This window comes from Pipistrellus hanaki, assembly GCF_964339955.1.
Source record: "Pipistrellus hanaki genome assembly, chromosome: 10".
Lineage (NCBI taxonomy): Eukaryota > Metazoa > Chordata > Mammalia > Chiroptera > Vespertilionidae > Pipistrellus > Pipistrellus hanaki.
The window spans coordinates 15,459,328-15,482,518 of NC_140512.1; the positions used below are offsets into that span (position 1 = coordinate 15,459,328).

The 23,191-nt window shown below is 39.6% G+C and overlaps 1 protein-coding gene across 4 annotated transcripts in view; it reads right to left on the minus strand.

Annotated features, from left to right (window-relative positions):
* Positions 1 to 12,522: 12,522 nt before the first annotated feature.
* LOC311629569 (B-cell receptor-associated protein 29-like) overlaps positions 12,523 to 23,191 on the minus strand; it is a 29,754-nt gene continuing 19,085 nt past the window's right edge. For 2 of the 4 annotated variants that reach the window (XM_084897793.1, XM_084897792.1), the window contains 3 exons: positions 16,970 to 17,070; positions 14,587 to 14,622; positions 12,523 to 13,388 (listed from right to left, as the gene is read on the minus strand). In XM_084897793.1, the coding sequence (XP_084753919.1) occupies positions 14,590 to 14,622; positions 16,970 to 17,070 (134 nt within the window). In that variant the 3' untranslated portion in view covers positions 12,523 to 13,388; positions 14,587 to 14,589. Of the gene's footprint in view, positions 14,623 to 16,969; positions 17,071 to 23,191 lie in introns of all 4 variants that reach the window. The other 2 variants (XM_084897791.1, XM_084897790.1) reach the window with 1 other exon arrangement.

Consider the following 23,191-nt stretch of genomic DNA (forward strand, 5'->3'; position numbering starts at 1 on the left):
TTTAGTTGCTGTTATTTTTTAATGTACTTTTCTACTTCCTGCATGCTTTCTATTTGCACCACAGTCTTTCCTGATTTTTTTTTTTTGGCTCTATTTTTTCATATCCTCGTGTTTGCTTGCCTGCTCATATTTAAAAGTGGGGGCCTCGAGAGCTGCCTGGAAGCTCTGAGTGAGTGAGTGAGCCATCCTCGCTGTAGGGCGAGTTGTCAGGAAATCTGTTGGGGAGCCTCCAATGTCAACACCGCGTCAGTGTCTTGAGTTTCCGTAGAAAAAGACTTTGTCTATTCTTCCTCCTGGAAGTAAGGGACTGGCTGTTGTCATCTTGGGTTGAGGAAGAAGTTCTGCAATTAGTATGCACCAATCACTTGCTTAACTCCTCTGTTTATTAAACAGACCAGACCCTCTGCTTTCTTCTCCTCAAAGAGGAAACTGTTTTCTGCTGGGGTGAGGAAGGGCGTTGCTCAGCAGTGTGGAGAAAGAGGATCAGCTAGGAATCTAACTGCTTCTCAAACAGTTTTCTCTCTTATTTATTTATTTATTTATTTATTTATTTTTATTGATTTTTTACAGAGAGGAAGAGAGAGGGATAGAGAGTTAGAAACGTCGATGAGAGAGAACCATCAATCAGCTGCCTCTTGCACACCCTCCACTGGGGATGTGACTGCAACCAAGGTACACGCCCTTGACTGGAATAGAACCTGGGACCTTTCCGCCCGCAGACCAATGCTCTATCCACTGAGCCAAACCGGTTTCCGTTCAACCAACCCTTCTTATGTGAACTCGTACCCACCCCCCCTTTGCCACCATTCCTGAGCCATGATTACTTGGTCGTTTAAATTGACTTTGCTTTTGACTTTCTCCACTGAGGAAATAGAAATCATTCTCCATCAGTTCTACTAAGTCAGTACCACTTGTTCTTCCATATCACAGCTTCCAAAAAGTTGATGTTCTCTTTTCGTGTATACTTTATCCTTGCAGGTTTATGCCTTTAAACACCTTTTACTATGGTTTTAGTACAGGTTAGGAGAGAATCAAACCTGGGACCTTTCAATCCGCAGGCCGACGCTCTACCACTGAGCCAAACCGGTTTCAGAAAAAAAAAAAAAAAAAAAAAAAAAAAAAAAAAATATATATATATATATATATATATATATATATATATATATATATATATATATATATATATATATATATATTTTTTAAGTGTGTGTCCAATCAGCTGTCTTTTACAATTCTGTTTTCTTTTTTTTTTTAATAAGTTTTTATTGTTCATATTATTACAAATGTTCCTTTTTTCCCCCCACCATTGCTCTCCTCCACCAGGTTCCCACCCCACCCTCTGCCCTTTCCCCACTCCCCATTGTCCTCATCCATAGGTGCACAGTTTATGTTCAGTCTCTTCCCACACCCCCCTCCCCCCTTTTCCCCAAGAATCATCAGTTCACTCCCCTTCCATACCTCTGATTCTATTATATTCAACAGTTACTATTGTTCATTAGATTTTTTTTTTAATTTCCTTGGTTTTTAGATTCACTTGTTGATAGTTACGTATTTGTTGTTCATAATTTTTTATCTTTGTTTACTTTCTCTTCTGAAAGAACCCCCTTCAGCAATTCATATAATTCTGGTTTGGTGGTGATGAACTCCTTTAGCTTTTTTTTATTAGTGAAGCTCTTTATCTGACCTTCGATTCTGAGTGATAGCTTTGCTGGGTAGAGTATTTTTGGCTGTAGGTTCTTACTATTCATCACCTTGAATATTTCTTGCCATTCCCTTCTGGCCTGCATGGTTTCTGTTGAGAAGTCAGCTGACAATCGTATAGGTGCTCCTTTATAGGTAACTACCTTCTTTGCTCTTGCTTCTTTTAATATTCTCTCTTTGTCTTTTGCTCTTGGAATTTTAATTATGAGGTGTCATGGTGTGGTCCTCTTTGGATTTCTTTTGTTTGGAGTTCTGTGCGCTTCTTGGACTTGTAAGTCTAATTCTTTCACCAGGTGGGGGAAGTTTTCTGTCACTATTTCTTTCAGTATGTTTTCGATATCTTGCTCTCTCTCATCTTCTGGGACCCCCATAATTCTGATGTTGGTTCGCTTGAAGTTGTCCCAGAGGTTTCTTACATTATTTTCAATTTTCTGGATTCTCTTGCCTTCTAGCTTCTGTGGAGGAGTGTCTTCTGGCTCTTTATGTTCCAAATCTTTGACTTGATTCTTGCGATCTTCCCTTCTGTTTTTAGGACTCTGTAAAATATGTTTTATTTCAGACAATGTATTCTTTATTTCTTGTTGATCCCTTATCATTTCTTGATGACTCCTTATTAATTCTAGTTGATCTCTTTTCATATCCTCATAGGTCTTATCCATCTTTTCTAGGAAATTCTTGAAAAACCTTATAAGCGTAGATTTGAACTCTATATCCAGACGCTTTTTGTCCTCCATTGCTTTCGTTTGTGATCTATTTTGTTGTCGCATTTCACAGTTACAGATGGGACAGGGTTTCAGGGTGGAGCCTGCAGCTTTGGCTTCTGTCAGCCCCGCCCTATGCGGGTCCTTTAGTGCTTGCTGCCGGCGCCTCTGAGAGAAAGGTGCCCTCGATTTTCGCCTGCTGCCAAACAGTCTATGCTCTCCCCCAATGAGCCTGGTATTGGGATTCAGTTCAGTTGGAAGTGGAGTTGGAGGTGGCGTTCAGAGCAGTCTGGAGCCCCAGTCTCCTTCCCGTCAGAGCAATCCCGCGGCACAGCTGACAGTCCCTTCTCTGCATGCAGTGTGCGCGCCTCTGGGACCTCCTTTCGCCGCTTCCCCAGGTCCCGCCTTACAGCCCGGCTCCCTATGGATGAGCCTGGGTCCCCGGGGTCTGGGCTAGAACTGGGGTTCAGAGCAGTCGGGGGGCCTAGCACAGTCGGAGTTTTATCTCCTTTCCGCTAGGGAACGCAGGCCAGGCACTCCGTCTCCCCCTCTTCTCTGGCTCCGTCCTCTCCGCGCGCCGCGTCTCCGTACTTTGGGCTTTTCCAGCTCCTCCGCGCCTCCTTCTGGTTTTCTCCTTGCTTCTCGCTGTAGAATTTCCAGTCAGTCAACCTTCCTGTAGTTCTGGGCAATATCCGTTTTATATTTTAGTTGTATTTTATTGAAATTGTTGTGTGCGGGCTGCAGCTAGGTGTTCACCTGGGCGCAGCCATCTTGGATCCCCCCAATTCTGTTTTCTTAAAGTGAAAATCCTATGTCTGATATTTCCCAGTGTTTGGAGAGTTTTGCAGCTGCCTGTAATTAGAAAAAAAAAAAAAAAAAAGGAAGCAGGCTCTGGGCATGCTGAGTTTGGTCCCTGCTCCCTCTCAATTCTAAAATGTACAAAGGTGCTTGGCTTCACTCACAGATTGTCTAATTAAAAAGTCTCCAAGTTTAGAACCAATACAAAGTTATGGGAATCTGATTGCAAAAAGCATTTTCAAAAGTACTTGGTATTCAAATCGTTTATTCACTGTGATGGACAGAATCATGGTCTCCCTAAAATGACCATATTCTAATCCCCAGAAACTGTAAATTTATTAAATTACATGGCCTTAAGTAACAAATGGAATTAAGGTATCAAATCAAGTGACTCTGAAATAAAGGGATTATCCTGGATTATGTGGGTGGACTCAAGGTAATGACAGTGGTCCTTACATGTATGAGTGAAACAAAAGAGCAATATCAGAGCGATGTGGTGTGAGAGAGACTGGACAGGCCACTGCTGGCTCTGAAGGTGGAATGGGGCCAACAGCAAAGGAATGTAGGCAGCAAAAGAATAAAAAGCTGGCAAAGGCAAGGAGACAGATTCTCCTCTAGAGTCTCCAGAAGACCCTCCTAACATTTTTACTTTAGTCTCAAAACACTCATTTCAGACTTCTAACCTCCAGAATTTTAAGAGGATAAATTTGTGGTGTTTGTTGTAAGCCACAAAATGTGTGGTAATACATTACATCAGCAATAAGAAAGTAACATGCTGCCTGGCCAGGATAGCTCAGTGGTTGTGCATCGACCTAAGGTCATGGTTCAGTTCTCTCTCAGGGCACATGCCTGGGTTGCAGGCTGGATCCCAGGTGTGGGGCTTGCAGGAGGCAGCCGATCAATGATTCTCATCATTGATCTCTCTCTCTCTCTCTCTCTCTCTCTCTCTCTCTCTCTCTCTCTCTCTCCCCCCCCCCGCACCCCTTCCTGTCTGAAGCCAATAGAAATATTTTTTAAAAGAAACATACTATAAATTTTAAAAGTCACTTATATTCCTTTAAGTTTTGAAATTTTCGGCAAGTTGATTACATTCACTTTGCCCTCCCATTTCAAACTTAGAGGCAGGTTTCTATGGAGTTAATGAAGTTTAAAGTTCAGGCCGTTCCAGCGTACAGATAGCGTTGGAGTACTGGGGCTGTAGAGTGTTCCAACCAGGAAGCATTCCAGAAAAAAGGGATATGAATCTCCAAGCTTCAAGAAATTTCCCTTTTTATTCTAAAGAAATTCACTTCTTTTTCTTACAGAGAACTCTCCAAATTATATCTGGTCTAGGCTGAAAATAACCCTAGAGCCACCCTGCCTTTGCCCTTTTCTTTTTTAAGCATCAGGCACGCGCGCGCGTGCACACACACACACACACACACACACACTGGGAAAAGAGTTGTCGTTAATGCTTAAGTAGCTTCTACAACTTCCCAGAGTCAGGCCCTTCCCCAACAACACATCTGTCCTGGGATGTGAAGGAAAATACATTAATGTCTAGGAAGGGAGACATTAATTAATTTTTAAAGAAAGGTGGGCAAACTTTACCTGATCCTGTCATGATCTTAAAACAATAGGATACACTCTAAAGGCCAGGAATAGGAAGAGTCATCTGGTGAGAACCTGATGCATTAGAATTGAATTGAAATCAATCCAAATAAGCAAACACTTATTGCATTCCTAAATAAAGCAGTCATGTGCTTTGTGTGGAGTGTGTGTGTGTGTGTGTGTGTGTGCGCGCGCGTGCGCGCGCAAGGGGGAGGTGCAAGGGGGAGGTGATGGTGGTGGCAGGGGAATGGCTGCCCATAATTGTTAGGAAAGTCATCCTAAACTGCCACACAGTGCATTTTCATTACATAGAACTAGGTGGCTCGCTTAAAAACAAAATCCTCACCAGAAGATGTTTATTGATTTTAGAGAAAGTGGGAGAGAGGGAGAGAGAGAAACACTGATACGAGGGAGAAGTGTGGATTGGTTGCCTCCCATATGAGTCCGGACCAGGATTGACCCATAACCTAGGTATGTGCCATGACCAGGAATAGAATCTGAAACCCGTGTGGTGCACAGGATGATGCTCCAACCAACTGAGCCGCCCGGCAGGGGCGAGGTGGTCCACTTTTAAAATGTATCAATATTTATAAAATCTACTTTCCAATTGTCTTTTTTTAAAATGGGGGCAAGTTATAACTGGGTACCAGTTTGCTTTTGTTTTTAATCGTCACAGGAGGAAATTGATGATAGAGACAGAGAGAAGGAGGAGGAAGTAGAAAGAGAGAGAAACAGTGTGAGAGAAACATGGATTAGTTGCCTCCCCAGGGATCGACTTGCAACTTAGGTTGGTGCCCTGACTGGGAATCAAACCTGCAACCCTTTGGTGCACAGGATGACGCTCAACCAACCGAGCCACCCTGGCCAGGGTGGTACCAGTTTTTATAGAATGTTCAAGTAACTTGGCACCAGAAAAAGTTCTTTAGGTTGTAAATAATAATACAAGAACTGTTTGCAAAGATAACAAGAATGACTACCAGACTGGTAACTACTGGATGGACTGAAAATTTAAAACATTGTTTAGAATTACTGTGCTATCTGTACCAATTGAAATACCTGTGCTATCTGTACCAATTGAAATACCTCACTTCTACTGATGTAATTGTTCCCCTCCCCTTCTCATAAATACCCACTGCCTTTGCCTGCTAACTGGAACATTATTTGGGCTTCTGCCTGAATCAGTGCTTCCACAATAACAATTTTGACTGACCTCAGTAAATGCTTGCTGCCTCTCACTCTTCAGAAGGCCCTATGGAGTGATTTTTTAAAATAGTTTTTGTTGATTTCAGAGAGATAGAAAGAGGGACAGAGAGAGAAAAACATTAATGATGAGAAAGAATCATCAATCAGCTGCATCCTGCACGCCCCACATTGGGGATCAAACCCGCAACCCAAACATGGGCCGTAGCCGGGAATCAAACCGTGACCTCCTGGTTCATATGTCAATGTTCAGCCACTGAGCCATGCCAGGCAGGCTACAATATTTATTGATGTGAGGAGAATAAAAAGCAGAATGCTATGTATATGTATTATATGATCCCATTTTTGTAAAATATTCCTATATGTATAAGAACATTAACCGCACTGCCAACTTCACATTTTTTTCTGTAACTTCTAAATCATCTATATATCAATCTTGTTTCAAGACACACACAAAAAACCACCCCATGCTTCTCAGGAAGTAAACCCCCATGGAGGGTTATTTCAGGAAGCCCTTGGCTGATAAGTGGACGTCTAGAAGTCATTTGTGTTTCGGGAAATTGTCAGCCCTTGGAAGAATGAGAATGAAGTTCTTTACCATTGCTCATGCTTCTGATAGAGCCAAGATTTCTGAAGGAGCAATAAAATCTCTAGAGAAACCTGGCTGACCAGGAAGGCATCAGTTTGTGGGAGCAAACCAAAACTTCAATTATAGTCTTTGCTCAAATTTAAGAGAAATGGTGATCACTGAGAACAAAGCCCTTAAGAATGTACTTTTCCTAATTTTGTCACAAGTACACCTCAAGCTCTCATGCACAATGTGTGTATTCATGATACAAACAAAGGCTAATGGTATGAAATACATATAGATGGACACACTGCATGTTATAGATATAAAAACTGAAAGTGCAGAGAAAGTAGAGGATATAATTTACAATCATGATTCTAACATAAATGTAGGGAAGGCCTTGGCTGGGGTTAGGGTGTCAGCCTGGACACCGAAGGGTTGAGACTTTGATTCCCCATCAAAGGTATGTACCTGAGTTGCAGGTTCCATCCCCTGCCCAGGTTGAACCATGTTCAGCAGGCAAACAATCGATGTGTCTCCCTCACATTGATGTTTTTCTCTCTCTCTTTCTCCCACCCTTCCACTTTCTCTAAAAATCAATGGGAAAATATCCTCAGGTGAGGATTAGCAAAACAAAACAAAACAAAACAAAAGGAAGGAAGATGAAATACTGCAAGTAGGAAAAGGGGAGGCTGATGGTTTTGTGCTATATAGGACAAACATATTTTTAGCTTTTTATTCACATGTAGGTCATTAAGAGAAATGATGCATTAAGGATATCTGGTGTTATTCATTTATTCAACTGTTTATTGAGAAGCAATTCAGAAGGGGTATTGTATTCTGCAGTGTCAGGGGTATATCATTCTATCTAGTTGCTTTAGTTTTTATGGTCTCAATCTCTTGAGATTGTGTTTCAAGCAGCAGAATGAAGAAGAAAAAAAAAGCGAGTACCAACACTTGACATTCCTTCCTATTTCTGCCTGTAAAGAAGTTGGAAAATATTGTCGTTATGCTTGCCAGCTGGGTATAAAAATATCAGGGTGTCTATTACCACAGATGAAAGAATGGATAGTGGGGGACAACTTGTACCCTGTATCACAAGCATCTATTCCAGGATATCTCAACCTTGGCAATATTGACATTTAGGATCAGATAATTTTGGGGGAACATTCTGTGCATTGTAGAGTAAGTTTAGCACCACCCCTGGCCTTTACCCACCAAAAGCATCCCCTTAATAGTGACAACCAAAAAAAACATCTCTAGACATTGCTAAATGTCTCTCAAGAACATGTTCCCCACTCCCTGTTGAGAAACTTCTACTGTGTACAGCAACTGCATAGTCACTGGACAGGAAACAACCAAACCATAATTGAGATAATTTTGGACAGTGACAGTGATTCAGAAAGATAGGGTGCAGGATGTACTATGTATGCAAAAGCCCTAAGAGAGGAACGTACGTGGCTTGTTCTAGGAGAAATCTGACTACAGGTGTGTTTGGCAGGCAAAGTGGACTGAGATGAGGCTGTAGAGTAGGTGGGACCCTGGTGAGGTTCGGGGAGTTTGATATTAAGTGCAATGGGAAATAGTTGGAAGGCTTCAAGCAGGGGATGACATGATTTATGACAGCATGTACATAGGGGAGGAATGAGAGAGTGAGCAGGAGACAAGAAGTTGTCATGGTAGTCCAGTGAGAAATGATCATGGCTTGAGAACCAAAATGGAAGTGTAGGAAAACACCAGTACTTGCCTCCTCCTTACAACCACATCAAAGTGACAACTAAAGTACGGAATAACCATCCTTCAGAACTGCCACAAAGCTGGCTGAATGGGAGTTCTACAACTAGAGAAAGAAGAAAGTACATCGAGATGGTAGGAGGGGCGGAAGTGCAGAAAGAGCTGGTCCAACACCCATGTGTGGCATGTTTTTAATTGGGAGGGACATCTCCACTGCAGAGGCTTCCACGAGGAGTAAGAGGGTCCCAGCCCCACACCAGACCTCCAGCCCAGGGTTCCAGAGCTGGGAAGGGAAGTCCCTGTAATTTTGGGCTGTAAAAGTCAGGAGAGATTATGGCTGAGTGACACATAGAGACCCAGGTGTTACTCTTAAAGGGCCGGCCAAAGGACCTACTCACACCTGTTCTTCTGGGTTCCAGTGCTGGGGCAATGGCTCATGGGGGATTCAGGGAAATATGAGGAGGAACTGGATTGCCTGGCATCAGAACAAGTACTGGGGGTGGTTTTCTCCCAGACCAGGGTGCTTGCAGGAGTCATTGTTCCTATGCTGAGACCTCCTCAGTTGCAGAGCTGACTGGTAGCCATATCTGAGTTTTCATCACCCTATTCACACTGTTGGCTCCACCCTGGAGTTTCCCTGAGACCATGCCCTACCCAATTTGCAGCCCCACCTGAACTGTTGGCAGTAGCTTTTCCATATGAATGGCCTGTCCTGGCTTAGGCTTCAGACATTCCTAAAAATCTCTCAAATAAGCAACAGCTGTCATCAGTGTGTCCCATAACTATTAATAAGAGGCCCAAGACTCAGCACTAGCACCAGCCTGCCTTGCTTTACAGTTTGGCCTCACCTGAGCACTTCCAAGCCCAATACAACTAGCATCCATCTGCAGAGAGCTCTGTAGCTCCTGCTAGGTAGTCCCAAATAGTGGCTGACTTTGCACGGCCTGGGTCGCCACAGAGCCAGTGCATCCAGTGTATAGCTTCAGACCATACCAGATGTATACATCCACAAGTGACACGCTCAAGGGGCAGATTCAATGAGCACCAAAGCCCCACTGACCTAAGTTCTGCTCCACAGGAGTGTTTCCTGCACAGCAGCTCTTCGACTGTAGTCACAGCTGGTTCTCACAGCCAATTGGTGTCAATTATGCCCAGTGATGCCAATAGCAATCAAGGCTCACCTGCAACAAGAAAGTGCACATAGCCCACACAGGAGTGTACCTAAAGTGTACAGCTCAGATGACTGGGGAGGCTGAGTCACTGGGCCCTACAGGACAATTACTACACAAGGCCACTCTACCAATTCCAGGAGACATAGCAGCTCTACCCAATGCATAGAAACACAGGGAAGCAGCCAAAATGTGGAGACAAAAAAACATATTAGATGAAAGAACAGAAGAAATCTCCAGAAAAGACCTAAATGAATTGGAAGCAAGTAAACGACTGGACACAGAGTTCAAAACAATGGTTATAAAGTTAATCAATTATCTTAATGAGAGATTCAAGGGACTTAATGAGACTTTCAAGGATCTTAGTGAGAATTTCAAAGACATGAAAAAGGTCCAGCCAAAAATGAAGGATACAGTTAATGAAATAAAGAATAAAGGGAATCAACAGTAGAGGACTCCAAGAATACAATCAAAGATTTAGAATATGAGGAAGCAAAAATCACCCAGAGTAGAAAGAAGAAAAAAGAATCCAAAAATATGAAGATAGTGTAAGGAGCTTTTGGGACTCCAAGCATACCAACATTCACATTATGGGGGTGCCAGAGAAGAGGAGAGAAAGATATTGAAAACCTATTTGGAGAAATAACAACAGAAAATTTCCCCTACCTGGTGAAAGAAATAGATTTACAAGTACAGAGAGACCCAAACAAGAGGAACCCAAAAGAAGTACACATCATATTTAAATGCAAAGGATTAAAGGCAGAGGAAGAATTTTAAAAGCAGCAAGAGAAAAGAAGTTAGTTATCTACAAGAGAACATCCATAAAATTGCCAGCTGATTTCTCAACAGAAACTTTGCTGGCCAGAAGGGAGTGGCAAAAAATATTCAAAGTGATGAATGGCAACGATCTACAACCAAGATTACTCTACCCAGCAAAAGTATCATTTAGAATTGAAGCTTAGATAAAGAGCTTCACAGACAAGAAAAAGCTAAAGGAGTTCACTACCACCAAACCATTATTACATGAAATGTTGAAGGATATTCTTTAAGAAGAGGAAGAGGAAGAAGAGAAAGAGCAGGAGGAGGAGCAGGAAGAGGAGGGGGGGGGGAGAAAAAAACATGAACAATAAAATGGCAATAAATACAGATCTATCAATAATTGAATCTAAAAATCAAAATAAACAAACAAGGAATCTAATTAACAAAATAAACTGATGAGTAAAATAGGACTAGAGGCATGGAAACATGGAATAGATGGACGAATCTCAGAAGGAAGAGGGGTGAGGAATTGGTAGAGTGGCCTTGTGTATTAAGTGTCCTGTAGAGCCCAGTGACTCAGCCTCCCCAGTCATCTGAGTTATACACTTTAGGTACACTCCTGTGTGGGCTATGTGCACTTTCTTGTTGTAGTTGAGCTTTGATTACTATTGGCATCACTGGACATAATTGAGCCCAAGGCCAAAGATCTTATATGTACATATGCATTAGCTATGAACACAGACAATAAGGTGGTGAAGGCCTGTGGCAGGGCAGGAACTGGAGGGAGGCAATATGGGGAAATAAGGGGATATCTGTAATACTCTCCAAATAAAGTTTAAAAAAAATTAATGGTTCGGTTTGATAGTAGCAGTGGGAATGGAAATAATGTTGAAGGAGAAAAAGAACTAAAGATAGGAATGGAAAAAAAGAACTAAGATAGGGTATCTGTTTCCACACATTATGAAATTCAGTCCACACCATTACCTGTATGTTCCTGCATTACTTTCCTAGTGCTGCTAACAAATTATCACAAACTTGGCGACAAATGCTTGTCTCATGGTTCTGAAGTCCAGTAAAGTTTCACTGGTGTCCACAGGGTCATTCTCCCTCAGCAGGCGCTAAGGAAGAATCCGTTCTTGCCTCTTCAGCTCTGGCAGCTATGGCACTCCAATCTCTGCATCCATGCCACAATGCCATCTCCTCTTCTATGTGGTAATTACCTTCCTTTGCATTTAGGGCCCACCCAGATTATGCAGGATAATCTCTCCATCTCAAGATACTTAATTGTCATGTCCTTTACCGTATAAAGTTAATATTCACTCTTTTGCCATAGAAGAGAATATTCCCAGGATCAGGATTATGGGTATCTTTTGGGGGGTTGTTATTCAGTCTACAGTGTTGAAGTCACTTTTGGCTATAGAAGCAAAGAGGAATGTTTGCTTAGAGATCCAGGTGGAAAGCAACACTAAGAAGTTAATAATGCTGTTTAGTAAATTGATTAGAGAAAGAAATGTTAAAAAAAGAAAATGGAACCTTTGTTAAGCGGGGTTTCAGGAATACTGGGAAAAGTAGGCTGAAAGACAAACATTCAGGAGGGTCTCATGGGCTTTAAACATATCATTCTTGATGTTTAAGTCCATGCTTAGGAGGACTACTATCCTTACACATTGCCCCATAGTGGGCATTCAAAAATAAGATGTATCACGTGTCAGTAGGGCTGGGCATGGGCTGTTCAGCTGTGGTGGGACATGGATGTGGGGGGGGGGGGGGAGTGAGAAGGCAGTGAACAATGGGATGGGAGTGCAGGGCCAGCCTAACCTACAGAAGCAGAGAAGAACAGGAGAGATACATCCCAGTGGCTCTGGTTGGGAGGCCCAAGGAGGAAGCAGGGATGTCACTGCAGGCAAGCAGAGACCCAGCACCGGAACAAGCATGGATATTTAATTAGAGATCACGGCAGGCTGGTGACATCAGGATAGTATCATAGGAAATAGTTAAGCTCCAAGCTCTAGATTAGGGGTTCGGGGTATTCTATTTACCAGTACTGGGGCCCACGATAAGCAATGGGGTGACTCCTACCAAATCCTAGAGTACTTGGCTTGAACTTCTTAAATGCTCCTTTCTAGAGTCCAGGACCTCAAGGTAGATTTGTAAGTGGGAGAGAGGGTGATAAAACTTTATGTAATTCTGATAGAAAAGGACAAGAATGGCACTCCCGTGTTTAAATATGTAATACAGCCTTTATGTTCTTTTAAAACATAAAGAAGTCATTACTGACCATATAAAGAAACAATACGCAGTGTAACCAAATACGGAATACATGTTTATTTTTTGCTAAACTCCATCACTGGCAAGGAGAGCATGACTAACAAGTATAGTTTCAGGGGTAATTTGGTATTGTGGCAAAGTACACAGATTCTGAAGCAAAAGTTCCGCGGTCAAACCTTGGATAAATCATGGCAATATTTTGTTCAGCAAACTATAGTTAGTTTGTGTTTATAAAGACTAGAGTAATATCTGAACACCTAAATTCTATTTTAGATCCTGGCCCTGCATCCATCCAATATCATGTCACCTTGAGAAAACGGCTCAGAGGTTTGAGGCTGCAGGCTGACCCTCTGTGACACTGAAGGTTGAGACTGAAGAGTACTTAAATGTACACTTGGAAGTGATCTTGGGAATTCTTTAAATCCTCGTGCTTCCAGACTTTCTCTTTGCCATACAGTCCGAACAACTTTGAGAATCACAGTATTATCTTAGTGTACAGAGTAATCCTGATCTAATCTTATTGCTCTCATTGTGAAGATGAGGAAATGGAAGTCTAGAGGTTAAAAAATTTGTTTAAATCACATGGCTAAATTATTGTGATGCTGGAATTAGATTTAAATTCTGCCAATCCTAAAGGTTCCTAATTTTCTCTATGTTATTCTGTATTAGACTGGATTTCTGTTTAGCAGGCCAAAACCACACTCCCTCACTAGGTGTTACCCATGTAGCTCTAACTTGGATATTTTTCAGTTGATACTTGGAGTTCTGTCTTGTTTCAGCACTCCCTCCCTCTTCTTGTTATTTATGGTGCTGTCAGTCCAGATGGTCTAACTCCCATTTCTTACTCCTGTTAAATGTCTCCTATGTGTCTGTTTTCTAGCAGTAACTCTTGACTTTTATCTGAAAAAAAAAAAAAAGTCTTACATACTTGCTCATTTCATCCATTTTATAATGAAAAAAATTAAATATGTGTGAAGTTGATGCTAAAAGGATAATAAACAACAAAGGATAAAACAAATATGAAGAAAATAAAAACTCATAATTATTTTCCATTTTCTTTTGTATTTTGGTTTTTATGAGACAAGAAAGATAATTTCCATGTCTAAACCCTGGGAACAACCTAAATCATATTAATGCTATAATCATTATCATTTTCTAAAGGAAATGCCAAATGAATATTTGAATGGAAAAACAGTATTTAATATTTAGCTTTCAGATTACATAAACATCTCAGAGGAACTATAATACCAGTGTATGTATATTGGAGGTAATATTTGTATTACAATTATATAATTCTTACAGCAATGGGAAATACTTGCTCTCTGAGTCAAGAATTCCAAATTGTTGCAAAATAATTTTAGTTCAGTGCTGTGACAGTTGCGCAAATAGATGTAAACTCCACTGTTAGATGGACTTTAAAAAGGTTGACCACTTACTAATTACATGTCATTGACACAAATGTCAACAAAAACAGTCCAGTAGGTGGACAGTAACAAAAATATAATTATTAAAACAGTTGTCTTATGAAAGTAAACCATACTATGTGTTATCAGGCTTTAAGGTCACTGTTTTTATTTCTTGTTCTGACTCTTCCCTATTAATATAGTGGCAAATTTGGATCATTTATCCTTATTTAATTTCCCCACGAACAAGTTCGCTGATAATGGATACTATATTCAAATACATAATCATTATTATCATCTGATTAAATAGATTATTATTAGTAGAAACTCATCAAAGCTTTTAAAGGCTATTAATGGTTTCATGCAACATAAAAATCTAATTTTGGAAATAACTGGCTAATGAATTTTTCTTTCTGTTGGTAAACAGCCACCATACACCTCTGTTCCTATGAATATCTAAATGTTTTTAACATGCTTATATTTTACTTAAGAGCCAGAATATAGACTTTACAATATATGTGAAACATCATCAACTATTGTGATAATGCCATTATAATAACAGCTTATGTATGGTATTTTAAAAAATATTGGCCAATCACAGTACATTTTTCTGAACTGAATTTTAAATTTCTGAGAGATTAACGTGATAGCAAATTTATCATGCTGACATGGTATGCCATGATCTTCTTTCTTACACTTCACAGGCTTTTCTTGTCTTTTTGTAAATGATCCTGCAAGAAAAAAATGGACTTAAGTAGTTACAGCAAAGAGTGAAAAACAGATTCATAGATAAGACATGAACTTAAAACTCTTTAACTATATTCTTTTCTGTGAATAGTTATTAATTATAAGAGTTACCAACAGTGAAATATGGATTAAGAAGGTCTCAAATTTTAAAAACTACAAAATTGGTGGGTTTTAATAGAAAAGATGTCGAGAGGGGAAAATAGAACTCTTGATAAGCTATTTTTATCCCTCTGCCTTAATCTATTTTGCTTTAGCTTCACAGTTATATCAGGAAAACAAAATTTCTATCCCCCTCTGGCAAAGAAAGAATGAGGGAACCACAAAACCCAGATGGGGTAGCCTTTTTTGTTGTTCTTCAGACATTTGCCAAATTATAATCTTTACTGATCATGTTAAAAGATGACTATAACATATCATTTAAAATTGGAAGAAAATGGGGTAGAATTAATCTTAAAAGATCTTGTTCCAAGAAGGTAAAAGTCTACCCTGAAGGAAAAATGTCATAAAATGGAGTTGTAATGTTATTGCTTGAACACAGGCAGTTCATCAAAAGCTTATTCAGGCTGAGTGTTGATGCTTTCAGAATAACTTTAATAACATTAACTTTAAGCAACCAATCAGAAGAGAGGATTAGAGAAGGCAGGTTATATACACTGAGTGGCCAGATTATTAAGATCTCTGAACGCATAATCATCTGGCCACTCAGTGTATATCCAATATAATAAAAGGCTAATATGCAAATTGTCCTCTTGACCAGCAGGCAGGCTGACCAATCACCCATATCCCCTCTCCCTGGCCAGCCTGGCCGGACCCCACCAATGCACAAATTCATGCACTGGGCCTCTAACACACACACACACACACACACACACACACACACACACACACACACTGAGTGGCCAGATTATAATGCGTTCAGAGATCTTAATAATCTGGCCACTCAGTGTATATCTTACCACTTTAGACAAAAAACACAGCTTGAATGGAGCTGTTATTCTGGACAAGTCCCTTAAGTAAAGGGTGATTTTCCAAAGTGAAAGTTACAAACTGGCAGGTGCTCATGCTTTTGTACTGCCAATGTCCCTTGTTAGTTCTGGTTTTTTTCTTATCTAGAAGAGCACAAGTGCAAACAAGGAAAGGCAAAGACTACATATTTTGAAGGGACTGTTTTCTAATATTTATTTAGTAACTGTAACAGGAAGGGGACCAGATGGGGAAATCCAAATGGGTTTAAAAGCTGCAAAGTGGGATTTGTTTATGGTAAGGAAATCAGCTTACCCCTCCTCCCACTTTTGTTTCCTTAATATTTTTTTAAAATATATTTTATTATTTTTTTACAGAGAGGAGGAGAGAGGGATAGAGAGCTAGAAATGTCGATGAGAGAGAAACATCGACCAGCTGCCTCTTGCACACCCCCTACCGGGGATGTGCCCGCAACCAAGGTTCATGCCCTTGACCGGAATCGAACCTGGGACCTTTCAGTCCGCAGACCGACGCTCTACCACTGAGCCAAACCGGTTTCAGCTGTTTCCTTAATATTTTATAGCTCCTTATTTTCTGATTATTTTATTTAAAGTAAGTTATGTAAAATTGAGAAAGTTAAGTGTCCCAAAGAGCTTTAGGATATAATGCAATTTTTAAGGTTGATTTGACAATAGAAGTGAAATCCATAATGGACAATTAGATATAGCTTTTTACTGTAGATGGTCTATTGCAGTGATTCTCAATCTTTCTAATGCCACGATCCTTTAATACAGTTCCTCATGTTGTGGTGACCCCCAGCCATAAAATTATTTTCGTTGCTACTTCATAACTGTAATTTTGCTAGTAAATGATTGTAATGTAAAAATCTGGTTTTTCGATGGTCTTAGGCTCTACAGCAGTGGTTCTCAATCTGTGGGTCTCGATGAGAACTATTAGCAGGGTCACATAAGACCATCGGAAAACACAGATATTTACATTACGATTCATAACAGTAGCAAAATTACAGTTATAAAGAAGCAATGAAAATAATTTTATGGTTGGGAGTCACCAAAACATGAGGAACTGTATTAAAGGGTCGTGGCATTAGAAAGGTTGAGAACCACTGCTCTACAGCAATCTTTTGATTCTCAAGTAGGATTTGGAAGGTGAATATGATTATCTTGTATTTTCATGCAATGTCCTAATCTTCACCCTATAGGTAAATTCTGGGTTCCTTAATCACTTAACAAAATCATGATTAAGTACAACCAACTTGATTTGAGAAGAGCAAATAACACAAATAGTTGACTCACTAGTAATTAATTACAATTTCAAAAAATTTAAGCCTATAACATGGATGTCACCTACCTGAAGTTCTGAGTGTTCTTTTAAGAGTAGGTCATATTCTTTTGAAAGACACTCTGATTGCCTCTTCATCGCCATCATGTCATTTTGTGCCTTTAAAAGAGCTAGAAAACATTGAATAGAATTTAAAATTTTTATTTAAAGTAATTTCAAATTTACAAAAAATTTGCAAGACTTGAATAGAGGACTCCTTTATAGCCTTTATGCAAATTCACCAACTCTTAATGATGTAGTACATTTGTTATTATATTCTTCCTCTCCACACACACACAATTATTTTCTTGAACCATTTGAGAATAAGTTACAGGCACCTTTACTCCTTAATACTTCATGGCGTATTTCCTAAGAACAAAGGTATTCCCTAACATAATCATAGTATAGTTACCAAATATAGGAAATTTAACATCGATATAATACTTTTTTTAATCTACTATTCATATCCCAATCATGGCAAATGTCCCAATTATTTCCTTTTTATTATTATTTTTGCACTTCTAGTTCAGGATCCAGTTATAGATCAACTTTTGCATTAAGTTGTCATAACTGTAGTTTCCTTTAATCTGGAATAGTTCTTCAATCTTTTAAAAAAAATATAATATGTTTTTATTAATTTCAGAGAGGATGGAGAGAGAGAAAGAGATTGAAACATCACTAATAAGAACCATTGATCGGCTGCCTCCTGCATGCCCTCTACCAGGGATTGAGCAACCTGTGCATGTGCCCTACTAGGTATTGAATCTCCTGGTTCATTGGCTTACCCTCAACAACCTGGCCAGACTGGCATGGCTAGTTCTTCAGTCTTGCCTGCCCTTTTCTCCCTCATCTTTCGTGACACTGAAATTTTAAAAAAAAATGCGGGTCACTTTAAAAATAGAATATTTTTCATTTTGGTTTTGTCTGATGTTTCTTCTTGATTAAATTCAGGTTATGCCTCTCACATATAAATATCTCTCTCTATATAAAAGCCTAAGAGACCTTACAACTGGTCACTATGATGCACACTGACCACCAGGGGGCATTCAACACAGGAGCTGCCCCTTGGTGGTCAGTACACTCCCACGGCCCCTCCCCCAAGTCGGCCAGCCTCCTGCGGCACTCATTGCCCTGATAGATCGCTGGCCAGGCCGAGAAAGTCCATCCATGCACGAATTTGTGCACTGGGCCTCTAGTTTATTTCGTATTTGTGATATTGAATGTCATCCAAGGTATCACATCCAGAGGCTCATTAGCCTCTCAATAGCTTTCCATTTTATAATTATTTTCCTCCTTATAACTTAGAAGCAAGCAGTATGTGAGAAGACTAACAATGTAAGCATCCTGTTCCTTGATATACTTTGCCCTTATCTTTAGCACCCACTGATAATTCTTGCCTAAACCAATCTTTATCATAATGGTTGTGATATGGTGATTTTCCAGCTTCCCCAATCCACCCACATTTATCAGTAAGCATTCTACTATAAAGAAGAGTCTTCCTTTCTTTTTGGGGGGCTATTTTTAAAAATATATTTTTTTATTGATTTTAGAGAGGAAGAGAGAGCTAGAAACATCAATGAGAAAGGCTGTTATTGCCTAGGAGCATTTTCGATTGCTTTCCTGTTCTTTATCTATTTCTCTTTTTACAAGAATTACAATATCCTGTTTTATATGCCTTCTACCTCCTTCTGGAACTGCCTTTGTGACTAAGGGATTATGTAAACTTATCTGACATTTTAATATGCTTGTTTTATTTTGAACCATACTGTTTTGGAAACAGCATATATAAGGAAGACATTAGACAAGGAGGCTTGAGGTGATACATCAAACTCACTTTCAATTTTTTCATCTGCAAATATGACTTGCTATCACTTGACAGTGGCTTTATGGAAATGCTGAGATATTTCATGACAACACTGGACAAATTCAAATAAAAACTAGGTTATGTTCTAGTCACTTTGGGGGGCACATGCATCATTTATTAATATAGAGAGTAACCCCAACTAATGTTATAGTGAGACACAGTATGCCAAAATGTTTGTGTACAATGACATGCAAGCAGGCCAAAAATATTTGTGGTTTTCAAAGTGCCAAACTTACATTAATGGAGCTATTTGCACAGTGGGAGGAGTGGGTTAAACTAACACATTGTGTAAATGTATTGTGTCACTATAATTTCTACCTGAGATAACAGACACTACTGGCTAAGCTTTGCCAGGAAATGGAAAATATTTTTAAGGCATTGGCATGACAGCTAAAGTTGGCTGTGGTACAAGAGCTGTAAGGATTGTGCCAGAGGAAACATCCTATATGATAAAAGTCTAATATGCAAATTGACCAAACGGTAGAACCACCTGTGGAATGACTGGTCACTATGATGGGCACTGACCACCAGGGGGCAGATGCTCAATGCAGGAGCTGCCCCAATTCTGCAGGTCCAAGGCAAGCCAAGGCAGGTGCCAGCAGAGGCCCTCTGATTGCTCCACTGGTCACTCCACAAAGGGATGCGACCAGTGGCAACAGCAGCGGGGGTGGTGGGGTAGGACCAGCTGGTAAGCAAGCTGGTGCCATCCCCTGACTGCCCTGCTGGTCACCTCCAAGGAGGTGCCAGTAGGGACCTCCAGATCACCCTGTCAGTTACCCCACAGATTGGCCCTGATTGTCAACAAGGCCTAGGGACTCTACCTAGTGAATTTCATGCACTGGGCCTCTAGTTTCTAGATAAATTTCTATATATTTAGTGTTGGTTTCTTTTCAGTTTATTTGCTTCTAATTTTGAGAGCTTGAGAGGGTGATATACTGGAGCTATTCAGTACTTAATTCTTCTATGTATTATTCCTTTATCAGTGATCAAGTACTAGACAATTAATCTACAGTCCTGCTTCCAAGATACTTCTTGGAAAGTAGACTCACTCACAGACCCTTTGTTAAGCAAGAAACATAAATTGTGTTTTTCACTGTAGTTATTTTTGCCCAGGCCTATATTATCAGGTACATGTAGATGAGGTCTGTTTTAGACATCACTTTAGTCACCTTTTAACCTCACATCCATATTTCCGTTATATCTCACCAATCAATCTACTCCATCTCTGTTACCTCATCTCCAGTTTAGATTACTGAAATGGATTCCTCACCCAGTTTCCTGGTTATTATAATTCATTGTCCACATTATCATCAAAGTGATTGCTCCTCTCCTAAAAACTTTCTAACAGTGACCCTTTCCCCCCAGAATGTTAGCATATAAATATGGCATATGAGCCCTTCATGATGGCTTTTAGGCTTACTGCTCAACTCTCACCACTGTCTCCACTTTATGTTCCAGTCACATTATAAGCTCCTTGTGGTACTTTGAAAATGCCATGCTCTTTCAGTTACACGCTGTTCATTTTGTGAAAACATTCTTGCCTGTCTCCCTTAACCTCTCTACTTCTCTCATTCTCCCCCTTTTAATATGGCTAATTAAAATCCAACCTTCAAAATGTCAACGGACTGTCCTAGATCTCTGCTGTTGGCGTTTACTTCAACTTGAGCTAACCTTTATTACAGCACTTACTATGCTGAAGTGTCACTATGTTCCCACTAAACTATGGTCTATTCAAGAAACAGAGTTGTATCTGCTTTGAGCACCCAGCACTATTCCTAGCACATGGTAGGTGCTTAATTATGTTCCTTGAAGGAAAAAAAGGAATGGATACATAACAAGTTTATGCTTTAGGCACCTAAAAGTTGACCTGTGTAAAACCAGTTCATTTCCTAAAAATAAAATGTCAGGTAAATAATGAGGTGTTACTTTAGTCACCTGATAGGAATCTTGGTTCCAAACAAAAACAGTTATATCTTTAATCAAAAAACAAAATATTCAGGATAACTGGATAGTCACAAAGCAAACAGACAATTCTTGAGAGATATTTTGATAAAAACATAATCATGTTACAAATATCTCATGCTAATTCAGAATTACAAACAAAAACCAAACAAATAGTATCACAGAATACAGTTCAATAAGACAAAATAAAAACAGCCGAAACCGGTTTGGCTCAGTGGATAGAGCGTCTGTCTGTAGACTGAAAGGTCCCAGGTTTGATTCCGGTCAAGGGCATGTACCTTGGTTGCGGGCACATCCCCAGTAGGGGGTGTGCAAGAGGCAGCTGATCGATGATTCTCTCTCATTGATGTTTCTAACTCTCTATCCCTCTCTCTTCCTCTCTGTAAAAAAATCAGTAAAATATATTTTTAAAAAACCCCACAAAACATAAAAAGGACAAGAAGGTTCTGTTTTCTGGTCCAAATCTAAGGTCCTTGTTAAATTCTGTCAATACTCAGGTATATAAAATGGGCTTTTACATTCAGTTTCTACATTAAAAATTTGCTTTATCTTCTATAGGCATGCTTAGAATAGTTTTAATTATGTTCCATGTTAACTAATCTTGCAATAGCCCTGGCCAGTGTGGCTCAGCTGGTTGGGCCTTGTGCAGTGCACTGAACGGTTGCTGGTTTGCTTCCCAGTCAAGGCACATGCCCAGGTTGACCTGGTTGGGAGCTCGAACCCTGGTGGGGGGCATGCAGAAGATGGCAGATCAATGTTTTGCTCTAGCACCATTGTTTCTCTCTTCTCTTCTCCCTTTCTCTCTCTCTAAATGTAAATAAGAAACCTTTTAAAGAAATTTTGAAATAAATAATTTGAAAAGTTCTTTAAAAAAAACTATTGATAGAAACAGACAAAAAACGAAGGAAAGAAGAAGGATGGAAGGGAAGGTGGGTAAGAGGGAAGAAAGGGCAGTAAGAAAAGGAAGTAAAGAAAGGGGGGTGGGAGGGTAGGAGGAGGAAAGGAGAGAGAAAGAATAAAGGCAGGGTCCAGGAATTTGCCCTAATCACTGTTTTGTCTTTTTTTTTCTCTTTTTTTTTTTTGTAGGAGAAATATACTACTGCTCAGCTTCTACTAAAATAGCAGTGCTAGAACTCTGTGAATGTAGCATATGGTAGGCAAATTCCTGCTCCTAAAGGAATGGGGAGGAGAGAATTCCACATGTAGTACAATTACTTTTAAAATAATATTTACTTTTATCACTGCCTGGATACATGCAATGATTAAATGGTACCCATAATAAGAATAATACTAAAAAAAAAAAAAAAAAAAAAAAGAAGAATACTGAGGAGGTATTTATTTATAAGAATAAATACTATAGCTATCCTAAAAGACTCCTTTGAAGTCAATGTCCTTGAACATCAGAAGGTTTTCCACTACATACAAGATTTATATTTATTATGAAAGCTGGCTAGCTTTTGTAAATCTTCAAAGCCTAAGTTCTCATTTTGCATGGTAGTGACCTTCCCCAATTACTCCACACACTGGGGCATCAGCTTTATTGTTAAGCAGATCATTAAAATTGACTGATGAGGCAGGTTCTTACACCTGACTTAGTAAATTAGGTGTTTTGGGAAATGCACACACTAAGGTCATATTACTTCATTGAAGCACAAGTAATTTACTAACTCTGGGCAAAATCTGAATTGTTACTACAGAGTGTTATTACCACCTGTTTTTGGAATGCTAGTTTTTCAATTTGGGGTGGGCAATCTTAAACAAACATATATAACTATGCTTTATTTCTACTAATAAACTTCAGTGAAAATGTTTTACTTAAAAAAATACTAAGAGTAAGACAAATAATTTTACCCCTAATAAACAAGCCTAGCTGGTGTGGCTTAGTGACTGAGTGTCGACTTATGAACCAGGAGGTCACAGTTTGATTCCTGGTCAGAGCGTATGCCAGGGTTGTGGGCTTAATCCCCAGTAGGGGGCATGAAGAAGGCAGCTGACTGATGATTCTCTCTCATCTTTGATGTTTCCATCTCTCTTCCTCTCCGAAATCAATAAACATATATTTTAAAAAATAATAAACCACATTACTTTCCTACTCAATTGTCAAGCATAAAAGGACTTTCTGAAACATTTGTTAAGCACTGCCAGCCTTTATATCCTCAATCTTTAGAAATCAGTGAATATTTTTGAATGCTACTACGTCCAAAGAATGGTGCTTCTAAATTCATCCAAATCTTATACTATTTGTTTATGTAATTTCTTAATTCTTGCCTTAACAAATTTGACTAGTTTAGATCAAGAGACATAGCCAAGGATTTTACTCCTTTAGAAATGAAACTTTGATCTTCTCAAGGTCATTAGTAATGTTATCTAAAATAATAACTTTGGGTAAATAAAATGTATTCATAAAATACTACACACCTTGCAGG